We start from the raw sequence: 26,291 nt of genomic DNA, 5'->3' as shown, positions 1-26,291 counted from the left end.
TTAGATGTGCCTTAAGATCCTATCTGATCAGATAGGATCGTGGATAGGATCTTAAGGCACATCCGATTTGCATCCTATCTTGACTATATAGTGCAGATCTGCACTATATAGACAAGGCAGCCAAGACTTTCTGGCTTCCGATGCATGAACGCGCATCGGGATCGGATCGGGATCGCAAGGGTTAAAACCCTTGCGATCTGCATCCGATGTTGATCCGATGCCGATCCGATGTTGACTATATCGTCAACATCGGAAAGGAAATCGGACCGTGTGTACACAGCATTAGGAACACTCTGTATTTTGTGCAAAAAAAATAAACAAAAAAAGGCCCCAAGGGTTTCTTGTAAATAACAAAATTGACACTTTAACCCAACAGGTGCCTCTGCAGGATCAATACCTGGTGATTCCTGAAATCGCCGCATTGGCGTACACAAGCCACAGGAACAATTTGATGCAGCCAAATAATGGGCGAGAGTTCCGTCTGACATGGCGCAGAATGCAACGGCCCTGTGCTCATAAGGAATTAGCCTGTGGAGATATTTAAATGGACCACACAGCTTCGGAGCCCAAGATGTTTCTGTGGTGGAGAAAGAAACAGGAGGAGAGCGCCTGTGAAGTCAGCTTACGGCAGCAAAAGAGGTGGGTGCAATGTGAATGGATGGGGGGGTACACTTGATGGCCGGCGACCATTGAACGATTGTTCCACATGTTTGCAAATAAAAATCAGTGACTCTTATTTACGAGCGTCTGGACAAAGACAGGGTGGGCAGCTGATGCCCTTTGACGTCAGCCGCCATCCCCGGGCACCCTGCGGCACACCTGCATTAACATTGGGATGCTGAACGCACCCACCGTTTTTGTGGGAATGGCCAGGAAATGCTGGGTGCCCCCATGCTCCAGCCCCCTGCCCACCCCCTGTCTGCACAGCTGTGTGTGAATGCCTAGGGGACTGTATCATGTAAGCTGTGATATCATGTATGTCGTATGTCAAGGGGTGCTCTCCTGTGTGCCATATAATAACAGGAGTGCCCTGCCCCTGTCTACCATATAATTACAGGAGTGCCCTGCCCCTTTCTGCCATATAACTACAGGAGTGCCCTTCCCCTGTCTGCCCTATAATTACAGAAGTGCTGTCCTGTCTGCCATAATTACTGGGGTGTCCTGTCTGCCATATAATAACAGGAGAGCCCTGCTCCTGTCTGCCATATAACTACAGGAGTGCCCTTACCCCTGTCTGCTGTATAATTACAGGAGTGCTGTTCTAACTGCCATATAATTACAGGAGTTCCCTTACCCCTGTCTGCCATATAATTACAGGAGTGCCCTGCCCCTGTCTGCCATATAATTACAGGAGTGCCCTGCCCCTGTCTGCCATATAATTACAGGAGTGCTGTCCTATCTGCCATATAATTACAGGAGTGCCCTGCCCCTATCTGCCATATAATTACAGGAGTGCCCTTACCCCTGTCTGCTGTATAATTACAGGAGTGCTGTTCTAACTGCCATATAATTACAGGAGTTCCCTTACCCCTGTCTGCCATATAGTTACAGGAGTGCCCTGCCCCTGTCTGCCATATAATTACAGGAGTGCCCTGCCCCTGTCTGCCATATAATTACAGGAGTGCTGTCCTATCTGCCATATAATTACAGGAGTGCCCTGCCCCTATCTGCCATATAATTACAGGAATACCCTCTACCTGTCTGCCATATAATTACAGGAGTGCCCTTACTCCTGTCTGCCATATAATTACAGGAATGTCCTCTACCTGTCTGCCATATAATTACAGGAGTGTCCTTACCCCTGTCTGCCATATAATTACAGGAGTGCTGTCCTATCTGCCATAACTACCGGGGTATCCTGTCTGCCATATAATAACAGGAGTGCCCTGATCCTGTCTGCCATTAAATTACAGGAGTGCCCTGTCTGCTGTATAATTACAAGAGTGCTGTCCTAACTGCAATATAATTACAGGAGTGCTCTCCTAACTGCCATATAATTACAGGAGTGCCCTTACCCCTGTCTGCCATAATTTCAGGGGTGCGGTCCTGTCTGCTGTAATTTTAGGGGTGCTGTCCGGTCTACCATAATTCCAGAGGTGCTGTACAGGTGTGATAAATTTATGGTGTGTACACATGGTGAGATTCCTTTGCTATACGATTTGCTATGCAATCTTTGCTAACTCATGTGCTATTTACATACAATTCATGCTATCTGCATTAGATTTACACTATATAGTCATTGTTGCCCTGTCTATCTGGGTTTTAATTTGTGCTGTCATGCAAATCCGACGCGATTTTGACTATATAGTCCAAATCTCATGCTGGATTGTACCGTGTGTACACACCACAAAAGTTAGGTTGAAGACAATCTGGACTAGTGTCAGATAAAAACGCCTTGAGGAGTCCTGTTGGAGAAAGTGCGCTATATAAATAAAACATACTTACTTGTCAACTGAAGATGTAGTCAGCATGCCTGGAGCAACACTAAAGGGGAAAGGGTGCCATACAAATTCAGGGGTGCTGCTCTGGTTTGTTCGGGCCCCCGCAAAAAAGAGGCAATTAATCTCTCCCTGTACAAACTGGCTACAAAGGCAGGATGTTATCATCATCCTCCAATTCCTCACCCCCTTCAGTGTGTACATCCTCGTCTTCACAGACTAATAATTTGTCCCCTCTGTACTGAGGTAACTGATAAAGGTCTTGCTCGTGGAATGTGTAATTCATTTTGATGAACATCATGCGTGAAATGTAATAAAGAGATTCAGAAAGTGAGAGATTTGGTGAGAAATCTCCCGTTTTTTTTTTAAGCTGCAATCATTTACACTTCAAAATCAAACTGGTTTTGCAGTGTAAATGATTGGCACTTTAAAAAACTGGAGATTTCTTACCAATTCTCTCGCATTCTGATTCTCTCACCCTATTACATTTCACCCCATGTTTTCCACATTTAGGGGAAGTATCCTCCTACGAAGCTCACTGACCAGGTTCCTGGCCGTGCTAGAAACTCTTTCTGAGGACACACTGGAAGGGGGACAACTTATGTAAAACAAAGCCAGTTTGTTCAAGGATTCCAAATTGCCTCTTTTTCCTGCCAGTATATTATAAACGTCACGTTCCACACTTGAGCTTACAATTTTCCCACCAACAGCTCTTTGCACCTCTGAAAATTTGTGTCCATCAGTTTTATACCAGGGATTAAGTACAGTGGCCAAAATAATAATCATCTGATTTCAACTAATTGACCCTGTGAATTTTTGTAAATATTTTGCACCACCATCAAATTAATTGTGTGAGCAAAACATGGGATGTATATTCTCTCCATGCTTTGGCCCTTATTCAGATTCGCGCGGTACGGCCCGCGTGCGGCCGTACCGCCGATGTTTTCCGTCTGCACATGCGCAGAGGTCAATCTGCGCATGTGCAGGCGAATTCGCCGCACAGAAATTTACTACGCCGCAAAGGGGGCGTATAGGGGAGTGAGGGGCTTCATGCCCTCATTTCCCTATGTATACGCCCCGCGTTTCATGGGCGTTCCCATGCAAACGCGGGGCGTACGCATGCTAATGAGGGCATGACGCAACTCATGGGGGCGGAAAGCTGACGTCGCCGGATGTCAGCTTTCAGCCCCCATACAAGCTACCACACGGACGATTGTCCGTGTGGTCTCAGCTTGCGGGAGCTGCCGCGGCGTGCGGACCTGCCTTCGATGGTCGACGACCATCGAATGCAGGGGGCAGCTCCCACCATGGTGGAGGCGTAGCCTCCACCATTTTTATGCGGATCGCCAGCCGTCCGTGTACGGACGGCCGTGGCGATCCGTAGGGTGGGCGGGGATTCGTCTGGTGCGGTCGGAGCCGCATATGCGGCTCGACCGCACCAACCAGAATAAGGGCCTTTGAGTGGGTTTCCTCCGGGTACTCCGTTTTTATCCCACAATCCAAAACTTATACTGGGCGGTTACTTGGCTCCCAACATAATCCCTACAATGAATATAAGGAGACAACAGAGTGCCTTTTTGCGGTGCACAATGAAGGAAGGAAGAAGAAGATATAAAATATAACTTTTAATAAAGATATCTAAAATTACTGCGAAGGTATAAAACCAAACATATAATACAAGAGACAATTCTAAAAAGGAAACAGATTTCCTAACGTGGCGGGGGTGAACACATGTGGTCTTTTAATGATCAGTATTTTAAAGAATGTGGGGTGCGCCTGGCATTGTGGAGGTGGTGAATGTTTAGTAACACTTCACAGATTTAGAACCTTGTCCCTAAATTCACCTCATACTCAGTAATGAATGTATTAAAGAGACACTAGGTGTGGGAAGCGTCCCGTCCATCACCTGTCTCCTCGTGATACAATGTAATAGAGTAAACCTATTGTATCTAGTGCACTGTCTGTGGCTCGGATGGACAATGTTCTACACACAATATAGATGTTTTCCTAGTATCTCAAGTTAATGCTGCAACACGTAGCAGCGGGTGCTGTTACCAAGTAGTGACCGGCAGAACGCTGCGGTTCACATTAATAATAGAGTGCACTACTGGTACTATATACACATTCAAATTAAGCTAAACAAAGTATATACATTGACCCAGTGTTCCCCCCACTCATGTGAAATGCCAACACGCGTTTCGCAGTGAGCTTTTTAAAGGCCATGAAAAAGCTCACTGCGAAACGCGCGTCAGCATTTCACGTGAGCGGGGAGAACACTGGGTAAATGTATATACTTTGTTTAGATTAATTTGAATGCGTATATTGTACCAGCAGTGCGCTCTATTGTTAATGTGAACCGCAGCATTCTGCCGGTCACTACTTGGTAATGGCACATGCTGCTACGGTTTGCAGCATTAAGCTTGAGATACTAGTGAAACATCTATACTGTGTGTAGAACATTGTCCATCTGAGCCGCAGACAGTGCACTAGATACAATAGGTTTACTCTATTACATTGTATCACGAGGAGACAGGTGATGGATGGGACGCTTCCCGCACCTAGTCTCTCTTTAATACATTCATTACTGAGTATGAGGTGAATTTAGGGACAAGGTTCTCAATCTGTGAAGTGTTACTAAACATTCACCACCTCCACAATACCAGGCAATATGATATGATACCCAGCGTAGGCTGCCTAGGAATGAGTTGGTGTTTGTGAGACGCTGCTGCTGTTAGTGGTGGGCCATCACAGTCATGTAGTCCTTAGTTTGCCCTATTGCACTTATCCACATGTTCATGGTTAAGCGGACATTGGGTGCAATGGCATTTCTGAGGACACTAATGACTCTTTTTTTTTTTAAATGTCCCTTGTACATAATGAACAAGGTCATTTACCTGTGTAAATTCCACTGCACTAATGGCGGATATTGGATGCATGTCTAACACCAGGATAGTTGTTATGGCCTCAGTAATCTACTTTACAACTGGGTGACTGCTGTCATACTTCATCTTCCATTTTCTTTGCAAAGATCTGCTGAACAGTCAATTTTTTGTTAAAGTACAACAACAGCAGTAGCAGTAGGCTTAGCACTCAATGATCCTCTGTAGGAATCTCGAATAGGAATAAAGTAGTTTCACCCACAGCAAAGGAAAGGATTCTTCACAGTTAGTGCAGTTAAGATTTGGAACTCTCTGCCAGAAGAGGTTGTGATGGCTGATTCAATGAGTACATTTAAGAAAGGGTTAGACACATATTTATCGTAGAAGACATCCATGGATCCAACTGTTCATTAGAATGTATAATGGGAATGCTGTGAATGGATACTAATTATAGTATAATTTTAAAGATACAGTAGATTGAATTTGAAGGACTGACATTTTTTTTTCAACCTCACCAACTATGTCATTACTAAACAGTCATGTCTATGACATTGCCTACAGGACTACTAACGATCTTGATTGAGGAGGCAATTGATGATGAGGGTGTTGGCAGTGTGGATTGCAGGAGCTTGGATACAACAGAAAAAAAGGAGCTAGGTGTCGCTGGACTGATTACGGGGCCCATTTATCGTGTATCGCATTTACAATGAGATCTGGGTGGAATGTTACTGCCCAGGATCGCATTGTAAAATGCGATCCTAGCGCTGGGATATATCATCCCACAAGCGCAGGGACAGCAGTCCAAAAGGAGCCTGTCCCTGAGATGCGCTCATGAGGAAGCTCATGCGGGGGTTCTGCACATGTGTGGTTAGCGCTAACCCCCCCGCCGACCCTGCTGACCATACTGCCCCGGCGGCAGTGCGGTGTGCAGCCCATAGGCTACAATGGGCTACCGCCATCTCAGAATGGCGATAGTCCAGGGATGCGAAGCCGGGCTGCCCGATGTTGATACATCGTGCAGCTTTGCATCCCCCATAGAAACCTATTGGGGAGGTGGCCAGCTGTGCTGCAGGAGGGGGGGGGGGATCGCAGTAGGAATCTGAGCATTTAGCAGCATGGCCCTCGTTCCAAGATTGTTGAAATAGACTGTGCTGCATTAAATTACGGTGCCATGGGGCCACACATTGGGATCAAATAGGGCTATTTGCACCATGTGCTGTGTGATTTCTCTTATATATTTAGCCAGATCTGTCACTCATCCCCTGTGTATATGACGTTCCCGCCCAGCAGGATACACAAATCCACCCCCCAGGGAAAAGTGTTTTATGTGTATAATGTTCTACACACCTCACCCCCTTGACATCAGCCCCCCCCCCAGCCAGGGCTACACGATTCACAGCACCACCGCGCCCCCTCCTGCAATTCGCCGCGACCCCCATCACGTGATTCTCTGTGCCCCCCACCCACGATTTGCAAATCCCCGCCCCCTGTGTTGCCCACATTCCCCTATCATGCTTTACCACCCAGCCTCCTGCTCTCATGCACCCTAACTCCCACCCAGTAGGAGGAGACACTGACTCAGGGCCACCGTCCTGTACTCCTGTGCTGCCACGCTGGAGAGGAGACTGTCAGCAGCACTTTGAGGGGCGGGGCCTAATGTAGATGTCATGATGCCTCACCCCCAGTAATGTAAATCCCTCAATTCGTGAGTCTATGAGGGGCTGATCTAAAAGGGTGCAATTTGCATATTTAGCCCCTCCCCCCAATCCTGCAAATCTTGTTAATTTTAACTCTGCCGCCAGGGAGATGGGGAAGGAGGGCTCTGGCGTTATCCGGGAGGGTTGTCCACCTTTACGGCAGGGGGAGGGGGGTGTGAGAGGGACCCGATTTTCCGGAGCCTCCTGGACACTCCGGGAAGGTAGGCAACCCTGCTATGTAGTCAAAATTGACAGTGCAAATCGCACAATGTATACACAGCATTACATTTGCCTGCAGTACTGGGAACTCACAGGTCCCCGAGTAATCCACTGGGATCCGACTTACGCCTTTTAAACCAACTTTCTATTGTTACTAAATCCTCTTCATGTATGTGGGGAAAAGAGACAATTATCATTACAGGCGGCAATACAACTGGTCTTACTTGGACACTGTTCTGTGAAGTTGCAGCACTCTGATATAAAGGTCATTGTACTGCTTTGTTTAGCTCCTAAGGGTGTTGCATGATCTAACCATAAAGGGTAGTGCTGGTATTTACACAATCTTCTTATTGCTCATCAATGGGACGATTCAGACCGGATCGCTCAGGTACAAATTCGCCCCCGGTCCCGATGGTGCAGGTTTGTTCATGCGCGAATATGTGCATGGTGTGCCCACAAAAACAATATGAGTACCTCTGCCAATGCAGGCGTGCCCATGCATCCTCGGGGTGGGTGGCTGACATCACATGACGCCAGCGCCCTCCCCCAATTGGCCGGATAACGGGTATCTGAAAAGTATAGACTTTTCACAGTGGCGTAACTTGAAATATTGCGCCCCCCGCCAAAAGTTTCTGGTGCGCCCTCCCCCCCAACCTAACCCTCTTCCCTGCCACCCCGCAACCCGCCACCTATATACTTACGTACTCAGGAGCTGGGCTGTCAGCGATGCGGGTGGGAGCTGGGATGCCTATCAGCGCTGCGGGTGGGATGTCAGTGCTGCCAGCGGGTTCGCTGCGGTGGTCCCGCTCCCCTCCTGAGTCCTGGCTTCATTGTGATGCTATAAAGAACAGACCATCACAAAATGTCCGCCCCCATACAGCAGACAGTTTCAGATAACTGTCTGCTATATGGGGGAGGACATTTTATGATGGACCGTCAGGGCCGGTGCTACCATTAGGCAGCCTTAGGCAGCTGCCTAGGGTGCCGGCAGTAAGGGGGCGGAACTGAAGGGATCAGCACACTAATATGTCTCTGAAAGAGACTACATTATTTTACAACACAAGCAGGGGCATTGGAAAGGGGCAAGGGCATAGGCGTGCACACATAGAGTGTTAGGGGTGCACAGGCACCCCCTAATGCTGTGTCCACCCTTATATACACTACGTTTGCTTTTTAGAACTGGTATTACATAAAAGAAAAGCGCCCATCAATCAATTATGTGTGTTTGCATTGTTAATTGTACTAGACCATTGTCATATCACTACATACCTGCATCATCCATATATGTGTATGACTGTATTTGCATGTACTGTTACACAGAGTAATTAGTGGTACTTATGTAGTATCTGGGCTGCCGATTTTTTGATTGTATGCCTTAAGTTAAGGCATACAATCAGATGCGATGCGATGCGATATTGCATCGCATCGCATCGCATCGCATCCGATATCGGATGCGATGACCCGATTTTTCCATAGGAATCAATGTTAAAATGATTCCTATGGAAAAATGGGTCCTTTTCATACCCCTACTATCCAAGTGGGCATGGAGTTGGATATAAACCTGTGGCGAGCGTAGCGAGCCACCGAGCCCGAAGCGTGGCGAGCGAAGCGAGCCCCGCGAGGGGACGGTATTCGTCCCCTCGCGGGGCTCGCTTCGCTCGCCACGCTTCGGGCTCGGTGGCTCGCTACGCTCGCCACAGGTTTATATCCAACTCCATGCCCACTTGGATAGTAGGGGTATGAAAAGGACCCATTTTTCCCATTGAATTCCATGTTAAAATGGACTCAGTCCATTTTAACATTGATTCCTATGGAAAAATCGGGTCATCGCATCGCATCGCATCGCATCGAATCGCATGGTCGCATGCGATGCGATGCGATCTCCCGATCCGACCCGATTTAGAAATCGGCAGCCCAGATACTACATAAGTACCTAATTAGTAATTAGAAGATTAAAACTGAAATAGGCAGGAGATTATGTTGTGGCTGAGAGACGTTTTATATTGTGCCAATAGCTGATGATAGACATATCTGATTGGTGGTGTTAGACACACCCAATGGGCGTGTAAGACACCCCTAATGAAATGTGCACCCCCTAATGAAATGTGCTGCGCACGCCTATGGGCAAGGGTAAGCTTCCTCCCCCTAATAAAGCAGAGGCGCTAACACAGGGTTGCAGAGAACTGCGCTGTGTGCATCTCTGTGTGCCCGCAGGTGACCTGGCACTGTCTGTGTGACTGTCTGGTGGCTGTCAGAATTAATGCTGTAAATCGGACGGAGGAGAGGCGGGCAGTCAGGTGAAATCCTGCTAGAGCACTGACCCAGCTACGCAGACAGTGCCGGGTTGCCAGCGGGCGCTCAAAGGGATGCACAGCAGCACACCGTGCGACTCTCTGCAAAGTACAAACCCTGTGTTGGCGCTCCGGGGGCGGTGAATGACTTGGATGCTGGGGACGCGTTCCGGGCTGAGGGTAGGAGGAGGAGGGGCTGGTTGGGGCTGGGGGGGGGGGGGGGGGGTTGTATAGGGGTTTTCAAGAATTATGTAAGAGGCTCAAAAGTGGAGTTTCGGGGGAGTAGGGGCGGCAAGCTAAAATTTTGCCTAGGGTGCATGAAAGCCTAGCACCGGCCCTGTGGACCGTCTCCATAGCAGCAGAATGAAGCCAGGAGGGGAGCCGGGACCACTGCAGCAAATACAGGTAAAGCTGTGGTGGATGGGGGGGGCATTACAATAGCACCGCAGTCCACCGGCACCCGCACTTACACAGCGCCTCCCCGCGACCGCGGGGTCTGCGGTGCTATTCTTACACCACTGACTTTACAGAGTGAAGGCTAGCACGTGAAGGGTATGTGTAAGTGTACACATGCACTCGCACGCTGGTGCGGGGATTCGGTCGGCGACGGGGGGGGGGGGGGGTGCGTGCGTTCAGCAGGGCAGCATTTACCTGTTTTCTAGTCAGCAAATATACGCAGCATAGCGAGCAGGTCTGAATGAGGCCCCAAATTACCTTGAGCAGTTTCTCTGAGTACAGTAGATCAGTTCATTGTTTGCTTGTACATCTGGGGGCCGAATTCAAGTACTGTAGCTGTGAAATGGCGGTAATTTAACACAATTGCCTTATTTGTGGCTCCGCAATTCACCTATTCAATTACAAATTCACAAAAACAGGATTACGGCAAACATTGTTACTGGCATTGAAAAGTGCAAAATGGGTAAATCTGCCCCCGGGAAAGCTGAACTAATATCAGATAACAGTATAGAAGTTAAGTATTGGTTACAATAAAAGTATTTCTGGTACTGTAAATTGGGTCACGTTATATGCATATTTTCTTAAAGTGAAAAAATAATAGAAAGCAGATTTTTTTTTATTAAAAAAAAGTGATAAAATTACATTGGGGGTACTTTAAAATGGGTATAAGTATATATCTGGGTCATTTTACGTCACTTTGAAAAAAGTTCCAAAAACACACGATTACTCCAACCTACAAGTCAAAAAAAGACTCCAATACACTCTACCTGTCGCATACCCAATTTACAGCATTTTGCACTTTTTCACCCCAAAAATTAAATGTCATTGTGGGCCAATTAAAAAAATAGACAAAATTATAAGGGGTAAATATAATAAGATGGGGGGTTATCTTGAAGATATGATGTTGCCGGTAGCAATTAATCAGATTCTATTTCTTAATTACTTAGCACCTTCTAGAAGATCCCATCTACAAAAGAACTCCCTTCTTAGTAAACGTACAGATGGAGCCCCTCTCCTCCCCGCTGGCGAGCGCTGGTGGAGAGGGACTCCATAAGACTGGGACGCGCGTCCCAGTATCTCGGCGGCTGGGTGGTGGGACCCTGCCTATCTATGGTTAGGGGGGGATGCGGGGAGGAGGGGGAAGGCGTCGGCGACTGGGGGCGAGCTCCGTCGGAACGAGGCGCGCGAGCTAGAATCGCCAGCCTCTGCAAAGACAAGAGGGGCTCTATCTGTACCCTTAAGTGCCTAATGAGTCACTCAGGGGGGTTGTCCTAGGGGTTCTGATCCAAATCCCAACATTTTTTACTTAAAATAGGGATATTCCCCAAGTTTATCTCCTGCTCAGAACTGGTGAATAGAAATTTGCCGTAAAATTACAGTAGACAATTGAAAATGCACATTTCACAATTTTCAGTAAACTTCAGTTTTATTTAGCAAAAACAGCTTCTAGTGGCTGATTGCGGTATTAGTGGTTTTAATACATAGGAAAATACGGTAAAACCGGGGTTTTACCACATTTTCAGTTTAATACATCTCCCCCCTAGGACCCTATAGAAGCCTATGGGCTTCTTTTCGCTGCCCCCTGCCTCCGATGCAACCCCGCCGCCTCGCTGATTCCCCCTCTACCCCTCCCTTGGGCTTACCTTCCTAAAAGGTCCTCCTGTATCCCGGAAGATAAACCCCTCTTCCCCCTATCAAGGCAGCCGGATGTCCTTCCGGCTACAGCGGGGAGGAGGAGGTGCCAGGGTCAGCCACGCTGAGCTGTCCCCGGTGTGAGGAGAGAAGAAGGTGGCAGGGAGATGACGGAGACCCCTCGCACACCACTGTACAGGTATCGCAGGGGGCCTCCGTCACCGCACCGTGATGCCAGCCGCATATGTTAGTACATATGCACTGACATCGTGGCGGCCGGGTTTAATACATAGGAAAATGCGGTAAAACCGGGGTTTTCTCGTATTTTCAGTTTAATACATCTCGCCCTATAACAGCATGTCTCTGGGGTTGTACACACGAATAACAATCCTCTATCTTGCAGGATCCAGGAGCTGCCTATTCTTTACTTTGCACAAAGGAATCGGGCAAGAGCACTAAAAAAGCTCTTAGTGGGCCAGAAAACGGACCGGCTACAAAAAGGTAAGATCCTGGGAATGTACTGCTGGGTCACAGACACGTAAGGGGGTCACTTACCAGAAAATACTGTACCTCTTCTTAGGGGAGATGTAGCAAGCCTGCGGACAGATAAATGCTGAAAACATCCAATCAGATTCTAGATGTCATTTAATAGGCTCTGCCCAATAAATTACTACAACTGACGTTGCTTTTACCAACTTCTTAATGTTGTCACTCTGTACCTGTAAAGACACAATGTTATCATGTGAAAAGAGTAATCACACACAACGTAATGAGCAATATATACAGTATAGAGGGGGGGGGGGGTAGACGGGAGAGGTTGGACACTGGAAAAGATTACATACCAGGGTACTACCCACCTTAGGGATTAGCATCATAGCAATATCCACATTTTATAGGATGAGGTGGAGCTTCACAGACTTTTTAAATCAGAAATGAAGTAATCCAATACCAATGTTTCAAGACCCAACCGGTCTTCAACTATTTCAAACAAAAACATTTATAGGTCACGGTCTTCAGGCCCCCAGACGCTTACGATGTCATCAAGCCCCGCCCCCAGGACTGCAAATTACCCGGTATCCATGGAGCTGGGGACCCTCAGAATCTGGGAGGGTTTTGGGGGCCGGTTGGCAACCCTAGTATAGATAATGACCTAGGAGGTGATTCAGACCTGTTAGCAACGCTGCAATTTTTGCAGATGGAAAAAACCAAGGTGGGGCAGATGCAACAGGTGCAGAGACAGTACCATTTGCGGACCTGGCCTAGTGGTAAGGGCCACGCCCCCATTTTTTGCCACTTTAGGGCCACTGGCCATGCCCCCAAACCCTCTGTCTCTGGTAACAGAGGATGTGCGCATGTGCACTACGTTTATTCACCGCAGAGCAGCACTGGGCAAGGAGGACTCACAACTGCCCCACACCCACCCCACGGGACACTGCTTGTCCCAAAACAACAGGATGGTCCCGCGAAAATCGGGACAGTCTGGAGGTATGGTTAGTGTCGTCAATAATACATACAGGAATAAAAAGCACAAAACACAAACAAGCAGCGAATGTACCATAGACACCACAACAGGGACACAAATGATAATGAAAATACTTCCCTGAGGTAAAAATAAAAGAAATCGTAAACAGATGTCAGTCAGGGTATGTCAGCAATGCAGAACAAATATCGCCCTCATATCTGGGTAAATCTGGAGTAAATACATTACTGTTAAACAAGGAAACAATGACAAAGCAAAAAAATGACTAAAATAAACACATATGGTCATAACGTCGACATTTACAATATCAGCAGCATTGTCAGTGTTGACATCACAATGCTGACAGTTATGCTGACGATAGAAACCGAAAGGCAGTGGCTCAGAGAGAGGAGGGGGTGGTGTTTCAGAGCCGGACAGAGAGAGAGAGCGGACTAACTGCCGCAGCACAGCCTCTCTCCCCAGCCCAGCGCTGTGTGCTGATCAGGGGAGAGTGGCAGCAGTGCCAGCCTGTCCTCTCCTCCCTTTACAGGGGTGCAATCACACCCGCACCCTGCATTCCCCGTTACGTTTCTTTTTAATTTACAGTGGTGTGTCCACACCCCTCCCGTTGGTCATGGGCACGCCCATGAAATGCCGGGTGCCCACCTCAGAGCACCCCCTGTCTGTCAATCAGGCAGAGAGCGCCCCTGCGTATTAAATTGGCGCTTGCTGCGGGGGAATGCACAAGCGCATTAGTGACTATGCACATGTGCAGTCCCCCACCATCGGGGACGGACAGGTCTGAAACGGTCCATAAATTTCTGAAAAGAATAAAACAGAAGAAAATAGTACGGTCATTTGCATTGGATGACTTGATGTGGAATGACCAGTAGGGGCAGCATAGGACCAGCAGGACTAGCAGTGATGGCATAGGAAGCGGGGAGATGATGGAGGAATCATTGAGAGAGCACACGCGGTGGGAGGAATTGGAGTTTGAATGGAGAGGTATTGTAGAGACTCTGGGCATATATGAGGATGAAGAATTAGATATAGATTCTGTTGGGGATAAGGCGCCAGTGAAGTCGCTGGCAAAAAATGGGAGAAAAAAGCAGATTGGCAAGAGAGGAAGATCAAGTCTATTGCATCCCTAAAGATGGATTTAAAGAGGGGAGAGGTAAAGTAAGAGGGAGGTAAGACAGGATGTGATTGCAGTGATGTAAGAGAATGAATAACAGATTTAGGGGGTCATTTTGGTTGACAAGGTCATCCGCACAAACTCCCACCACTCGCTCGCCAACTTTACCCGCATGCATGTGAATGGATGTTTTGCGGCGATTCGGCTGGGAGGCAGGCTGTGCCCTCCAAACAACCAGAATGAGGGCCATAGTGTGTATGGGGCTTTATTTTAGGCAGAGTTCTGCCCTCTGCTCAGGGTGTTGAAGATACTCTAATTCTGCCAGTGGAGCACAACTCAATCGTTTCTCTCCTGAGGTAAATTATTCAGGTATAGATACCAAACTGCCAAGGACACTGAAGGAGATTGTTAGTTGATAGTCAATATTGGCTGATCCATCACATAATTTATCTCTCAGAGCTCATAAATGTCTCCTGTGAGAGGTAATGGTACATTCCTCTGTATGGTATACAGTCTCCTGTGACGATATATTGAGGTGTAGATAGTGGTGGAGCTATGTCCAATAGCAGCACCAACTATCTACTTAAAACGAATACTGTATATAAACAAGCAACCATTCTTTACCACCAAAGCCAGGCCTCAGCTGCAGCACCACCACCACCCAATACCCTAAATGTTCACAACCTAGAACTCAACTAGCCAAACAAATCTGCCAGGAAAATCACCATGCCCTCGAAGCTGTTGTGTAGACCGTCACTCCGGTAAAGGCTGTTCTGCTGAAACCACCAGATTCTGCCATGATTAATGACGGCCCTAGCATTCACCAACAAATACATTCTCAACTGCCACATTGATTGTCTTCTGAGCACCATCCAAGCAAGTACCAGATCTGGCATTTCTCCACACTCTTCTGGTGATCAGATCTGGCCACACCAACATACAGGAGGGGCAATGTTTATGCAATGATATGTAGATCATGGATAATAACCGACCACATCTCTAAAGTGGTCCCACAGCCAAAATTGTTGCCACCCAGATGTAAGAACATTTGGGACACCAAACTCACTCAATGCTTGCAAAGAGCACCATCTCATCCCCGTAAATCCTGACCATTGAACCAAGTGAGCCTGTGAGTTTTGTTGGGGTCACTAGAATTGTCTCAACTTTGTCAGATGGGACTAGTAGTTGTATTTGTTCATAGCTGTTTGATATAATTTAGATATACAGTTTTTCATTAGCTATTTAAAGCACTCGCACATTAAACAAACCATAACAGAAGTTTGCCATTTAGGGGACTCGAACTCTGAAACTCATGTACTACAGTCACATAGAGCTATTCGCTCCTGCCTAGGAAGCCCTGTAATTCTAAGTATATGAAACTATTGCCGCTACACAGATTTACAGTATTAGTGTGCTGCCACACACTACAAACATCGGCATGAATACTGTATACATGTGTTAAGTGGCTGACTCTAGTAGCTGAAGTCAAGAGTTCGAGTCCATTGTTTGACATGTTGAGCACTGTGTGTTTTAAATGGAAGGTTACACATATCTCCAGTACAGGAACAGGAGCCAATCAAATGAGCCTACTTGCCACACACAAACGCCAACACATAAATATAAAATACATTTAAAATAAACAAAAAATACCTATCAGACACCAGAGTAATGAGTCTGCAAAACTGAGATGTATAGCAGTGCCGCATATCAGTTACCTGAATTAACCTGGCCTGTATATTTCCACCATTGGGTAGGCTGTCAGACATATACACTGAACCACGCAGCGCTAACTATTGGCAGTTTATCAGGAATGTCTAGTTCTCAGCATTTATAAAACCGGCCCGATTGTATATTTATCACTCCATACCTCAGACTACCTGATGTCTTACAATGATAAACTTATCTGACTAGCAGAATTTACTATGGATAGTCCTTCATATTGGTTCTTTAATTAATAGCATAATTTTCAGTCTGTGCGGGTTCTACCCCACCCCCCTTACCAATGATAAACTTATCACCAGGAGCCGTCGGTGAGACTGCGCTTCATCTGGCCGTGCTGCATGATAATCTGGAATCGGTGAAAGTGCTGCTAGAAGATGCCCCGGAACTCCTTAACCTGCCGATGACTTCCGAGCTCTACCAAGGTGGGCAATGAGATGCATTCACTGATGTCATATTAATGGTGTGGGTGTGTTAGGGGCTAGAGGGTGGCATGCTGGTGTGGGTGTGTTAGGGGTGTGGCATGCTGGTGTGGGTGTGTTAGAGGCTAGAGGGTGGCATGCTGGTGTGGGTGTGTTAGAGGCTAGAGGGTGGCATGCTGGTGTGGGTGTGTTAGAGGCTAGAGGGTGGCATGCTGGTGTGGGTGTGTTAGGGGCGTGGCATGCTGGTGTGGGTGTGTTAGAGGCTAGAGGGTGGCATGCTGGTGTGGGTGTGTAAGAGGCTAGAGGGAGGCATGCTGGTGTGGGCGTGTTAAAGGCTAGAGGGTGTCATTCTGGTGTGGGTGTGTTAGAGGCTATAGGGCGGCATGCTGGTGTGGGTGTGTTAGGGGCTAGAGGGTGGCATCAGGTGTGGGTGTGTTAGGGGCCAGAGGGTGGCATGCTGGTGTGGGTGTGTTAGGGGCTACAGGCAGTGGCGTAACTATAAAATTTTGCTCCCCCCTGCCAAAGTTTGTGGCGCCTCTCCAACGTGTTTCCCAAGCGTGTGACGTGGTTATGTCACACGCATAACGGAGAAGCTGAAGGAGAAGAGAGGCAGAGAGACCAGCAGACACTGCTGCTTCCCCTGGCTCTGACGCAACCCAACACGCCCATCCGCCCCAGCAAGCCCATCCTGTACAGAATAGCCAATAGCCGGCTCTGTGTACAGTCAATTGAATCAGTGGGGGAATTTGTCGCCTCTACCATGGCCCCACCCGCGCTGCAGCTGACTCGCGTCCAGTGCTCAGCCAGTGGGCAGTGGCATGTCAGTGCGTCGAGCGGGTGCCGGCGCCCACACAGACCCAGCTGCCGCTTGCTCCCCCAAGTGGCAGCTGGGTCTGCCTTACAGTAATTATGCCACTGGTTCAAGGTGTAAAACAATGTCGGTAAGATGTACTAAGCTGTAGAGAGATACTATCCAACTAGCTCCGAACTGCCATGTTACAGGCTGTGTTTGAAAAATGACAGGGACTGATTAGCTAGTACTTTATTTCTCTCCACTTTATCCCTCTTCAGGGCTAATTAGTATATTAGTGCCTAATCCTAACCCCCATACCCCATTGTCTCAACCTATCCCCCCATGTCATGCAGCTTAACCCCCCATGTCCAAACTATGGCCCTTCAGCTGTTGTGAAACTACAAGTCCCATCATGTCTTGCCAAAAATTTGCTAATAGGAAATGCTAAAACTATGGCATTGCATGCTGGGATGTGTAGTTTCACAACAGCTGGAGGGCCACAGTTTGGACATGCATGGTCTACACCTAGCCCCCTATGATTCACACTTGCCATCATCACGGCAATGAGCGCACTTTACGGCGGACTGAATTTGCTTCAAAGTGCTCGCACCTCCATAGGGCAGCGAGAAATTGAGAATTTAGCCTAGCGAAGGGTGCAAGATCGGCTTCAATTGGGTGCCATTTTCACAATTTTAACAGCACCCGAACGGCACCTCGCACCCCTCTAATAGGATTGACCCAAAAGAGGTAATGGACTAATTACGTAGCAGCTGAATCTGCACACACAACACATACAGGAATCAGGCTGCAGTAACCCAGACTAGCCAGAGGCGGCTCATAACAGTACGATTCCGGCCTTAATCGGAGAAAGGAGGTTGATGGGATTTATGCTGCTATGAAAAATCCAAACTCTCTCTGCCCCATACATTATCATGTGACTGTATTGAAGTTGCCATTTAACTTTAAGGCGATATTATTTATCACTCAAGAAAAAACTTTGCTTTCCACAAACCATATGCTATGAGGACACATTAATGTACAATTAATTATTATTATTATTATTTATTCCAATGCTTGTTTTCCTTTCATGCTTAATGCCTCACATTATATGTCCTCTGACAGGTCAAACAGCGTTGCATATTGCGGTGATGCGACAACATGTGCCAATTGTACAGGAGCTGATTAGAAGTGGTGCAAACGTTTCCAATCCTCAGGCCGTGGGCACTTACTTCCAACTTAAACCCAACTCCTTTTATTACGGTGAGTAGATATTTAATCATCCCATACAAAGAATATTAACCCCTTCCCGCCGCAGCCTGTTTTTGCCTTCCTGACAAAGCCCTTTTTTTCAAATCTGACATGTATCACTTAAGTGGGGATAACTTTTTTTTGCTTTTACTTATCCCAGTGATTTTGAGATTGTTTTCTCGTGACACATTTTACTTCAAGTTAGTGGTAAATTTGGGTCGATACAGTCTGTGTTTTTTTGTGAAAAATTCCAAAATGTCGTAAAAAAATGGAAAATTTAGCAATTTTCAAAATGTTAAATTTTCTGCTTGTGAGACAAATAATCATACCACTCAAAATAGTTAATAACTAACAAAGACCATATGTCTACTTTATGTTGCCATCATTATTTCAACCTCCTTTTAATTTTTTTGGACACTAGGAGGCTTAAAATATGAATAGCAAATTCTCAAATTTTCAAGAAAATTTCAAACACTGATTTTTTTAGGGACCAGTTCAGTTCTGATGTGACTTTGAGGGACTTGTATGTGAGACACCCCCATAAATGATGCCATTTCAAAAACTGCACCCCTCACAGTATTCAAAACAGCATTTTGGAAGTTTGTTAACCCTTTAGGTGTTTCACAGGAATTAAAACAAAGTGTAGGTGAAATTTGAAAATTTCATTTTTTTTGCAGATTTTCAATTTTAATACATTTTTCTAAGGAACACAGTAGATTTTACTAGAGAAATGTGACTAAAAATTGATTCCCCCAATTCTTTTGTTTTCATAAATATCCTATATGTGGCCCTAGTGTGCACGTTGACCAAACCACAGGCTTCATAATAGAAGGAGCACCTACTTGATTTTGGAGCCTCCTTTTTATGAGATTATTTTTTAGGCACCATGTAGGTTTCTAGGCACCATAAGATGCTAAAAGTTAGGAACCCCCCCACAAGTGACCCCATTTTGCAAACTACACCCCTCAGGGAATTCATATAGGGGTATAGTGTACATTTCAAACCCCCAGGGGTTTCACCAATTGTGGTACAACTGGGCTGTGAAAATGAAAAATTAAATTTTTTACACAAAAATGCAGTTCTGGCTCAAAATTTTTCATTTTCACAAGGAATGAAGGAGACAAAGCACCCCAAAATCTGTGCCCCAATTTCTCCCGAGTACGGCAATGCCTCACATGTGACCAAAAAATACCATTTGGGTGCATGGCAGGACTCAGAAGGGAAGGAGTGATATTTGGATTTTGCAGCTCAGATTCTGGTGGAATGTTGGTGGGTGCAATGTCGCATTAGCAAGACCCCCGAAGCACCAATACATTAGAACCCCCCCACAAGTGACCCCATTTTGCAAACTACACCCCTCAGGGAATTCAACTAGGTGTATAGTGTACATTTCAAACCCCCAGGGGTTTCACCAATTGTGGTTCAACTGGGCAGTGAAAATTAAAAATTAAATTTTTTACACAAAAATGCAGTTCTGGCTCAAAATTTTTCATTTTCACAAGGAATGAAGGAGACAAAGCACCCCAAAATCTGTGCCCCAATTTCTCCCGAGTATGGCAATGCCTCATGTGTGACCAAAAAATGGCAGGACTCAGAAGGGAAGGAGTGATATTTGGATTTTGCAGCACAGATTCTGGTGGAATGTTGGTGGGTGCTATGTCGCATTAGCAAGACCCCCAAAGCACCAATACAGTGGAACCCCCCCACAAGTGACCCCATTTTGCAAACTACACCCCTCAGGGAATTCATCTAGGGGTATAGTGTACATTTCAAACCCCCAGGGGTTTCACCAATTTTGATACAACTGGGCTGTGCAAATGAAAAATTACATATTTTTACACAAAAATGCAGTTCTGGCTCAAAATTTTTCATTTTCATAAGGTATGAAGGAGAAAAAGCACCCCAAAATCTGTGCCCCAATTTCTCCCGAGTACGGCAATGCCTCACATGTGACCAAAAAATACCAGTTGGGTGCATGGCAGGACTCAGAAGGGAAGGAGTGATTTTTGGATTTTGCAGCTCAGATTCTGGTGGAATGAATGGTGGGTGCTATGTGGCATTAGCAAGACCCCCGAAACACGGTGAAATGATGAACCTAATAATCCATAGATGTGTGGTATATTTTAAAACACTCCTTTATACATAGGCCGGGTTTGTCGGGGCAAGTGTCACACTGGAAAATAGTTTGCTTTCTTATTCCCTTTTTATAGCAAACTTTGCACCTTTTTTGTGTCCTGCCCTTTCTTGCAGTGGAGGGGATTTCGTTAGGAAAATGCTGCCCTGGTACAATACGGGGGCCAGTACTAGAAGTACTGGGGCCCTCTGCCTGCTGGTTCCCAAATATTAGGCCCTTTATGACTTCCTCTTGAATGTGCATAAATGTCCCCCTCTGGCTGGTAGAACGGAATAGCACGTAAGCGTTATACAGTGCCATCTGGATGATATACACGGCCAGCCAGGCTCGGACTGGCCTGGGGGGGAACCGGGGGATTCCCCGGTGGGCCCCTTTGATTTATAGCTCCGCCCACTTTAAAAGCAAGGCGGGGCTTAATACTATACATTATACGCTGCTGGGTAGTCAATAGCTAACCGCTACTATGCTACTAGTAGCGGATGACTCACCTGCCGGCGGAGGCAGTGAGCTGGAGGTGGAGAGGGCAGCTAGGAGGATCCATATGCTGGACAGTGCGCCCTATAGTGACGTAACTAGTGCACACTAAAAAACTATTGGGGCGCGCTACAGAAACCGGAAGCAGGGGGGGAGCGCAGCGGGCAGCGGGGTCTGTCAGAAGTGAGAGGCAGAGTGCCGGCACCCTGAGAGCCCAGATCCTGCAGGGAGCCATCCTCCTCCCATCCTTCCCCTCTGCTACATCTGTTCTCAGCGTCATCTGCCAACCAATCAGAAGCTGCCCAGGCAGGGTAGCAGAAGCTGCTTCTGTAAGATGCAGGAGGTCCGGGACTTTACTACAAGTTGCAGTTCTCTGTGTCCCAGAGCAAGCTGGTAGTTATGGACCCAAAAGAAGGAGAAGAGGTCAGTAGGAGGAGCAGCTCGCTGTCGGACACACTCCGCTGCTGCTGTGCTGCTGCTCGGCAAGGGAAGGATCTAATGCCAGGATCTAATGCCGGGCACCCAGACCAGCGTTGACAAATGTCCTGTAGCACAGCGCCAGATGCCGGGAGAGCATCCGCAGGTACTGTATGTGCTGAATCTGGGTTGCCCCTGCAGTGCTGACTCTAGATTTAGTTGCAGAACTACAGTATGTGGACCTAACTGCCAGTGAATGTATTACCTGGTATAGCAGCAATGGATGGGGGTTAGGGTATATCATCATGCACGTTGCACAGTGTCACCCTCATGCTGCATGTGCAGTACTTAGGATCTGGGGCATCAATAGTAAAGTCACATGTTTGATGGATGAGATGGGCCAAGCTTGGTGATACCATACTGACAAAAAACCCTCATTAATCCAGTTTCTATTTGCCCCCTATAGGTATGTGTTTTTTTAGAGTGACCAACTTTTTTTAAAATTAGAAATAAGTGCATTGCAAATTACTGCACAATGAGGCGTTCGAGAAATGTTCTCGTATTCAAGTTGTCTCCCTTCTAGTGGTACATAATTATACCATTGAGGTTCATTAATGGTGAACATAGGTTTTCCAATGTGGATCTGGCTATATCAATGTATATAATGTGGTTCTTGTTTTATATATGAATACTAGGTGATTCATCGCGCCCTACGGGCGCTCTTCACACCGTCGTAAGGGGCTGCGCCCCCTTAATTTGTGAACGTTTGTATATGAGAAATATGGTTAGAATTGTATGAAAGATGCCCTGTATTGCAACTTAGGTGTCCGCGAATCGCGGGAGGGGGGGTCGCGGAGGGTGCCGCGAATTGCAGGAGGGGGGGTCGCGGGGGGTGCCGCGAATTGCAGGAGGGGGGGTTGTGGGGGGGTGGATGCTGCGAATCGCGGGAGGGGAGGGATTGCAGAGAATCGCGGGAGGGGGGTCGCGGGGTGGGTTGCCGCAAATCGCGGGAGGGGGGTTACGGGGGCGGGGGTTGCGGCGAATCATGGTAGGGGGGGTCGCGGGGGGTGTGCCGTGAATCACGGGAGGGGGGGTCACGGGGTGGGGTGCCGAGAATCGCGGGGGTGTGTGTGTGTGCCGTGAATCGCGGGAGTGGGGGTTGCGGTGGGGGGGGGGTGGGGGGGTGTGACGCGAATCGCCACAAGAAAAAATCAACACAGAAAGGTCAACACATGTAAATGTTGACATAAGTGTGGCACTTCATTGGTGTCCATGTCGACACATGAAAATGAATATGAAAACATTCAAAAAATAAAAAAAAAAACTTCAAAAACTCATGTCAACCTTTTTCATTGTCGACCATAGCCGTGTCAGTGTTTTCCATGTGCAATTTAATTCTGGAGCTGCCGCGAACCGCGGGGGGGGTGCCGCAAATTGCGGGAGGGGGGGTTACGGGGCGGGGGTTGCGGCGAATCATGGGAGGGGGGGTCGCGGGGTGGGGTGCCGAGAATCGCGGGGGAGGTGTGTGTGTGTGCCGTGAATCGCGGGAGTGGGGGTTGTGTGTGGGGGGGGTGTGACGCAAATCGCCACAAGAAAAAATCAACACAGAAAGGTCAACACATGTAAATGTTGACATAAGTGTGGCACTTCATTGGTGTCCATGTCGACACATGAGAATGAATATGAAAATATTCAAAAAATGAAAAAAAAACCTTCAAAAACTCATGTCAACCTTTTTCATTGTCGACCATAGCCATGTCAGTGTTTTCCATGTGCAATTTAATTCTGGAGCTGGCGCGAATCACGGGGGGTGCCGCGAATTGCGGGAGGGGGGGGTCGCGGGGTTGGGTGCCGCGAATCGCGGGAGGGCGGGGTTCACGTGTGTTCCGGTGGGGGGTTGCCGCGAATTGCGGGAGGTGGGGGGTCACGGGGGGTGCCGCGAATCGCGGGAGGGGGGGTTGCGGGGGGGTGTGACACGAATCGCCACAAGAAAAAATCAACACAGAAAGGTCAACACATGTAAATGTTGACATAAGTGTGCCACTTCATTGGTGTCCATGTTGACACATGACAATGAATATGAAAACATTAAAAAAATGAAATAAATCTTCAAAAACTCATGTCAACCTTTTTCATTGTCGACCACAGCCGTGCCAGTGTTTTGCATGTGCCATTTAATCCTGGGGCTGCCGCGAATCGCGGGGGGTGCCGCGATTTGCGGGAGGGGGGGGGTTGCGGGGGGTGGGTGCCGCGAATCGCGGGAGAGCGGGGTTCATGGGGGTTCCGGTGGGGGGTTGCCGCGAATTGCGGGAGGGGGGGGGGTCGCGGGGGGGGTGCCGCGAATCGCCGGAGAGTGGGTTGCGGGGGGTGTGACGCGAATCGCCACAAGAAAAAAATCAACACAGAAAGGTCAACACATGTAAATGTTGACATAAGTGTGGCACTTCATTGGTGTCCATGTCGACACATGAGAATGAATATGAAAATATTCAAAAAATGACAAAAATACTTCAAAAACTCATGTCAACCTTTTTCATTGTCGACCATAGCCATGTCAGTGTTTTCCATGTGCAATTTAATTCTGGAGCTGCCGCGAATCACTGGGGGGTGCCGCAAATTGCGGGAGGGGGGGTCGCGGGGGTGGGTGCCGTGAATCGCGGGAGGGCGGGGTTCACAGGGGTTCCGGTGGGGGGTTGCCGCGAATTGCGGGAGGTGGGGGGTCACGGGGGGTGCCGCGAATCGCGGGAGGGGGGGTTGCGGGGGGGTGACGCGAATCGCCACAAGAAAAAATCAACACAGAAAGGTCAACACATGTAAATGTTGACATAAGTGTGCCACTTCATTGGTGTCAATGTCGACACATGACAATGAATATGAAAAAATTAAAAAAATTAAAAATAAATCTTCAAAAACTCATGTCAACCTTTTTCATTGTCGACCATAGCCATGTCAGTGTTTTGCATGTGCCATTTAATCCTGGGGCTGCTGCGAATTGCGGGGGGGGGGTGCCGCGAATCGCGGGAGGGGGGTCGCAGGGGGGGGTGCCGCCAATCGTGCAAGGGGGGGGGTCGCGGGGGGGTTTATTTTTGCCGCGAATCGCGGGAGGGAGGTCGCGGGGGGGGTGTTTTTTCCGCGAATCGGGGGGGGGGGGGTTACGGGGGAGGGTTTGCCGCGATTCGCGGGAGGGGGGTCGCGGGGTGGTGGTTATGCCGCGAATTGCGGGAGGGGTCGTGGGGGGGTTCTTATTGCAGCGAATCGCGGGAGGGGGGGTCGCGGGGGTGTTTTTGCTGCGAATCGCGGTAGGGTGGGTCGCGCGGGAGCGGGTGTTTTTTCCGCGAATCGCGGGAGGGGGGGGGCGCGCGGGGGGGGGGGGGGTTCCGCAAATCGCGGGAGGGGGGCGCTCACCTGGTGGCTGTGGAGTAGCAGTGCTGGGCAACATGGGAAGGCAGTGGGTGTCTGGCACTGTCTGTGGGCTCACTGGGCTGGTTCTCGGTCACATATAGTATGTGCTGTACTACATCCTTGCTGGCGGGTCGCCAGAACGTACGCGCTGGCGACCCGCCAGCAGCCTCGCCAGCGAGGAGACTGAGACGCGCGTGCGTCTCACGCGCACGCGCGTCTCAGTCTCCGGCGCTAGCGCGACGGAAACCCTGTCCGTCTCCGCCTCAGGGAGACGGACAGGGTTAGGGGGGGTTAGGGGGGGTGCGGGCAGGCGGCGGGGACCCCGGGTTACCGCCGGCAAGCCGGCGGGGACCCGGGGGAACGGATAGAAGCGCCGTCCCCTGCAAAGATGGGACAAGACCCATCTGTACCTCCCAACATGACCCTCTCCAGGAGGGACACAATGCTCTGTTTCTAGACTTCCCCTTAATGTATGATTGCCATCACCTGTTTTAAACAGGTTAATTTCTCAGAAAGGTGTTCAGCACAGATGAAGGCAATCACACATTAAGAGGAAAGTCCAGGAACAGAGCGTTATAGACACAGACACCCACTTTGAGTGACAGATGTAGCCAAATATATAGGAGATGTGTGTGTGTAGCAACAATATAGCTTTCCCTAGATATTTTGTATAGACTTTGAGACCCCAGGTGCTGCGTACATAGTGGGGTGATCACGCTGTGCACCTCCGAAGCAGAACTGCACAGATTCCACCTGCTGCTGCATATACTGTAAATAATACTCTATTATTCCATGTTTAGTGCCCCAGAGTCTCTATATCCGGCATGTCCAAACTGTGGCCCTCCAGCTGTTGTGAAACTACACATCCCAGCATGCCTTGCCATAGTTTTAGCATTCCTTTATAGCAAAACTGTAGCAAGGCATGATTGGACTTGTAGTTTCACAACAGCTGGAGGGTCATAGTTTGGACATGCCTGCCCTATATGGTTCCCCTGTCACCAACTATCTCCCTGTCACCCCTGCCTCCCTGTACTTTTGGCGGTACCGTTGTGCGGCCACACCCCTTCCTTGTGAGACCACACTCCTTTTACCTTCGGCATGTGCTATCCCTTTAAAATGTTTATCCCATCAAGGGGCACAAAAAATTTGACTTGCTTACCCAAAAATTGCTTGTGTGGGTGGGTGGGGGACGACGACTTTTTTGGCTTGGGGGAGCTAAATTTCAGGATACGCCACTGGCGCTGGACAATGTGCATGCTGCCACCGACAGCTTCAGGCCGCAACACACATTCTTCCCGGCCTCTCTTTGTGTCTCTATGGCAAATGCCCCTCCAAAAATGCCTGCGCCTTGTACTGCCATACCTCTAGTGCCTGTCGGAGGAGCGCAGCGCTACCCGGAAGTGCAGATTCCAGTAGAGCTGGCATGCTGTTTGAAAGGAAGCCCCCTTGGCCACAAGCATGTAAAACCCTTTGGCA

At 48.3% G+C, this 26,291-nt stretch overlaps 1 protein-coding gene across 1 annotated transcript in view; it reads left to right on the top strand.

Annotated features, from left to right (window-relative positions):
• The first annotated feature begins 284 nt into the window (after nucleotides 1–284).
• LOC146009416 (transient receptor potential cation channel subfamily V member 6-like) overlaps nucleotides 285–26,291 on the top strand; it is a 92,239-nt gene continuing 66,232 nt past the window's right edge. The window contains exons 1-4 of the mRNA XM_083149748.1: nucleotides 285–639; nucleotides 12,016–12,113; nucleotides 16,228–16,350; nucleotides 18,263–18,400. Coding sequence (XP_083005874.1) covers nucleotides 545–639; nucleotides 12,016–12,113; nucleotides 16,228–16,350; nucleotides 18,263–18,400 — 454 coding nt within the window. The 5' untranslated portion in view covers nucleotides 285–544. The remainder of the gene's footprint in view (nucleotides 640–12,015; nucleotides 12,114–16,227; nucleotides 16,351–18,262; nucleotides 18,401–26,291) is intronic.

The sequence above is a fragment of the Crinia signifera genome, chromosome 6 (assembly GCF_055691185.1).
Source record: "Crinia signifera chromosome 6, ASM5569118v1, whole genome shotgun sequence".
Taxonomy (NCBI): domain Eukaryota; kingdom Metazoa; phylum Chordata; class Amphibia; order Anura; family Myobatrachidae; genus Crinia; species Crinia signifera.
Note: the sequence above shows the minus strand (reverse complement) of the source record. Positions and strands in the feature narration are given on the sequence as shown.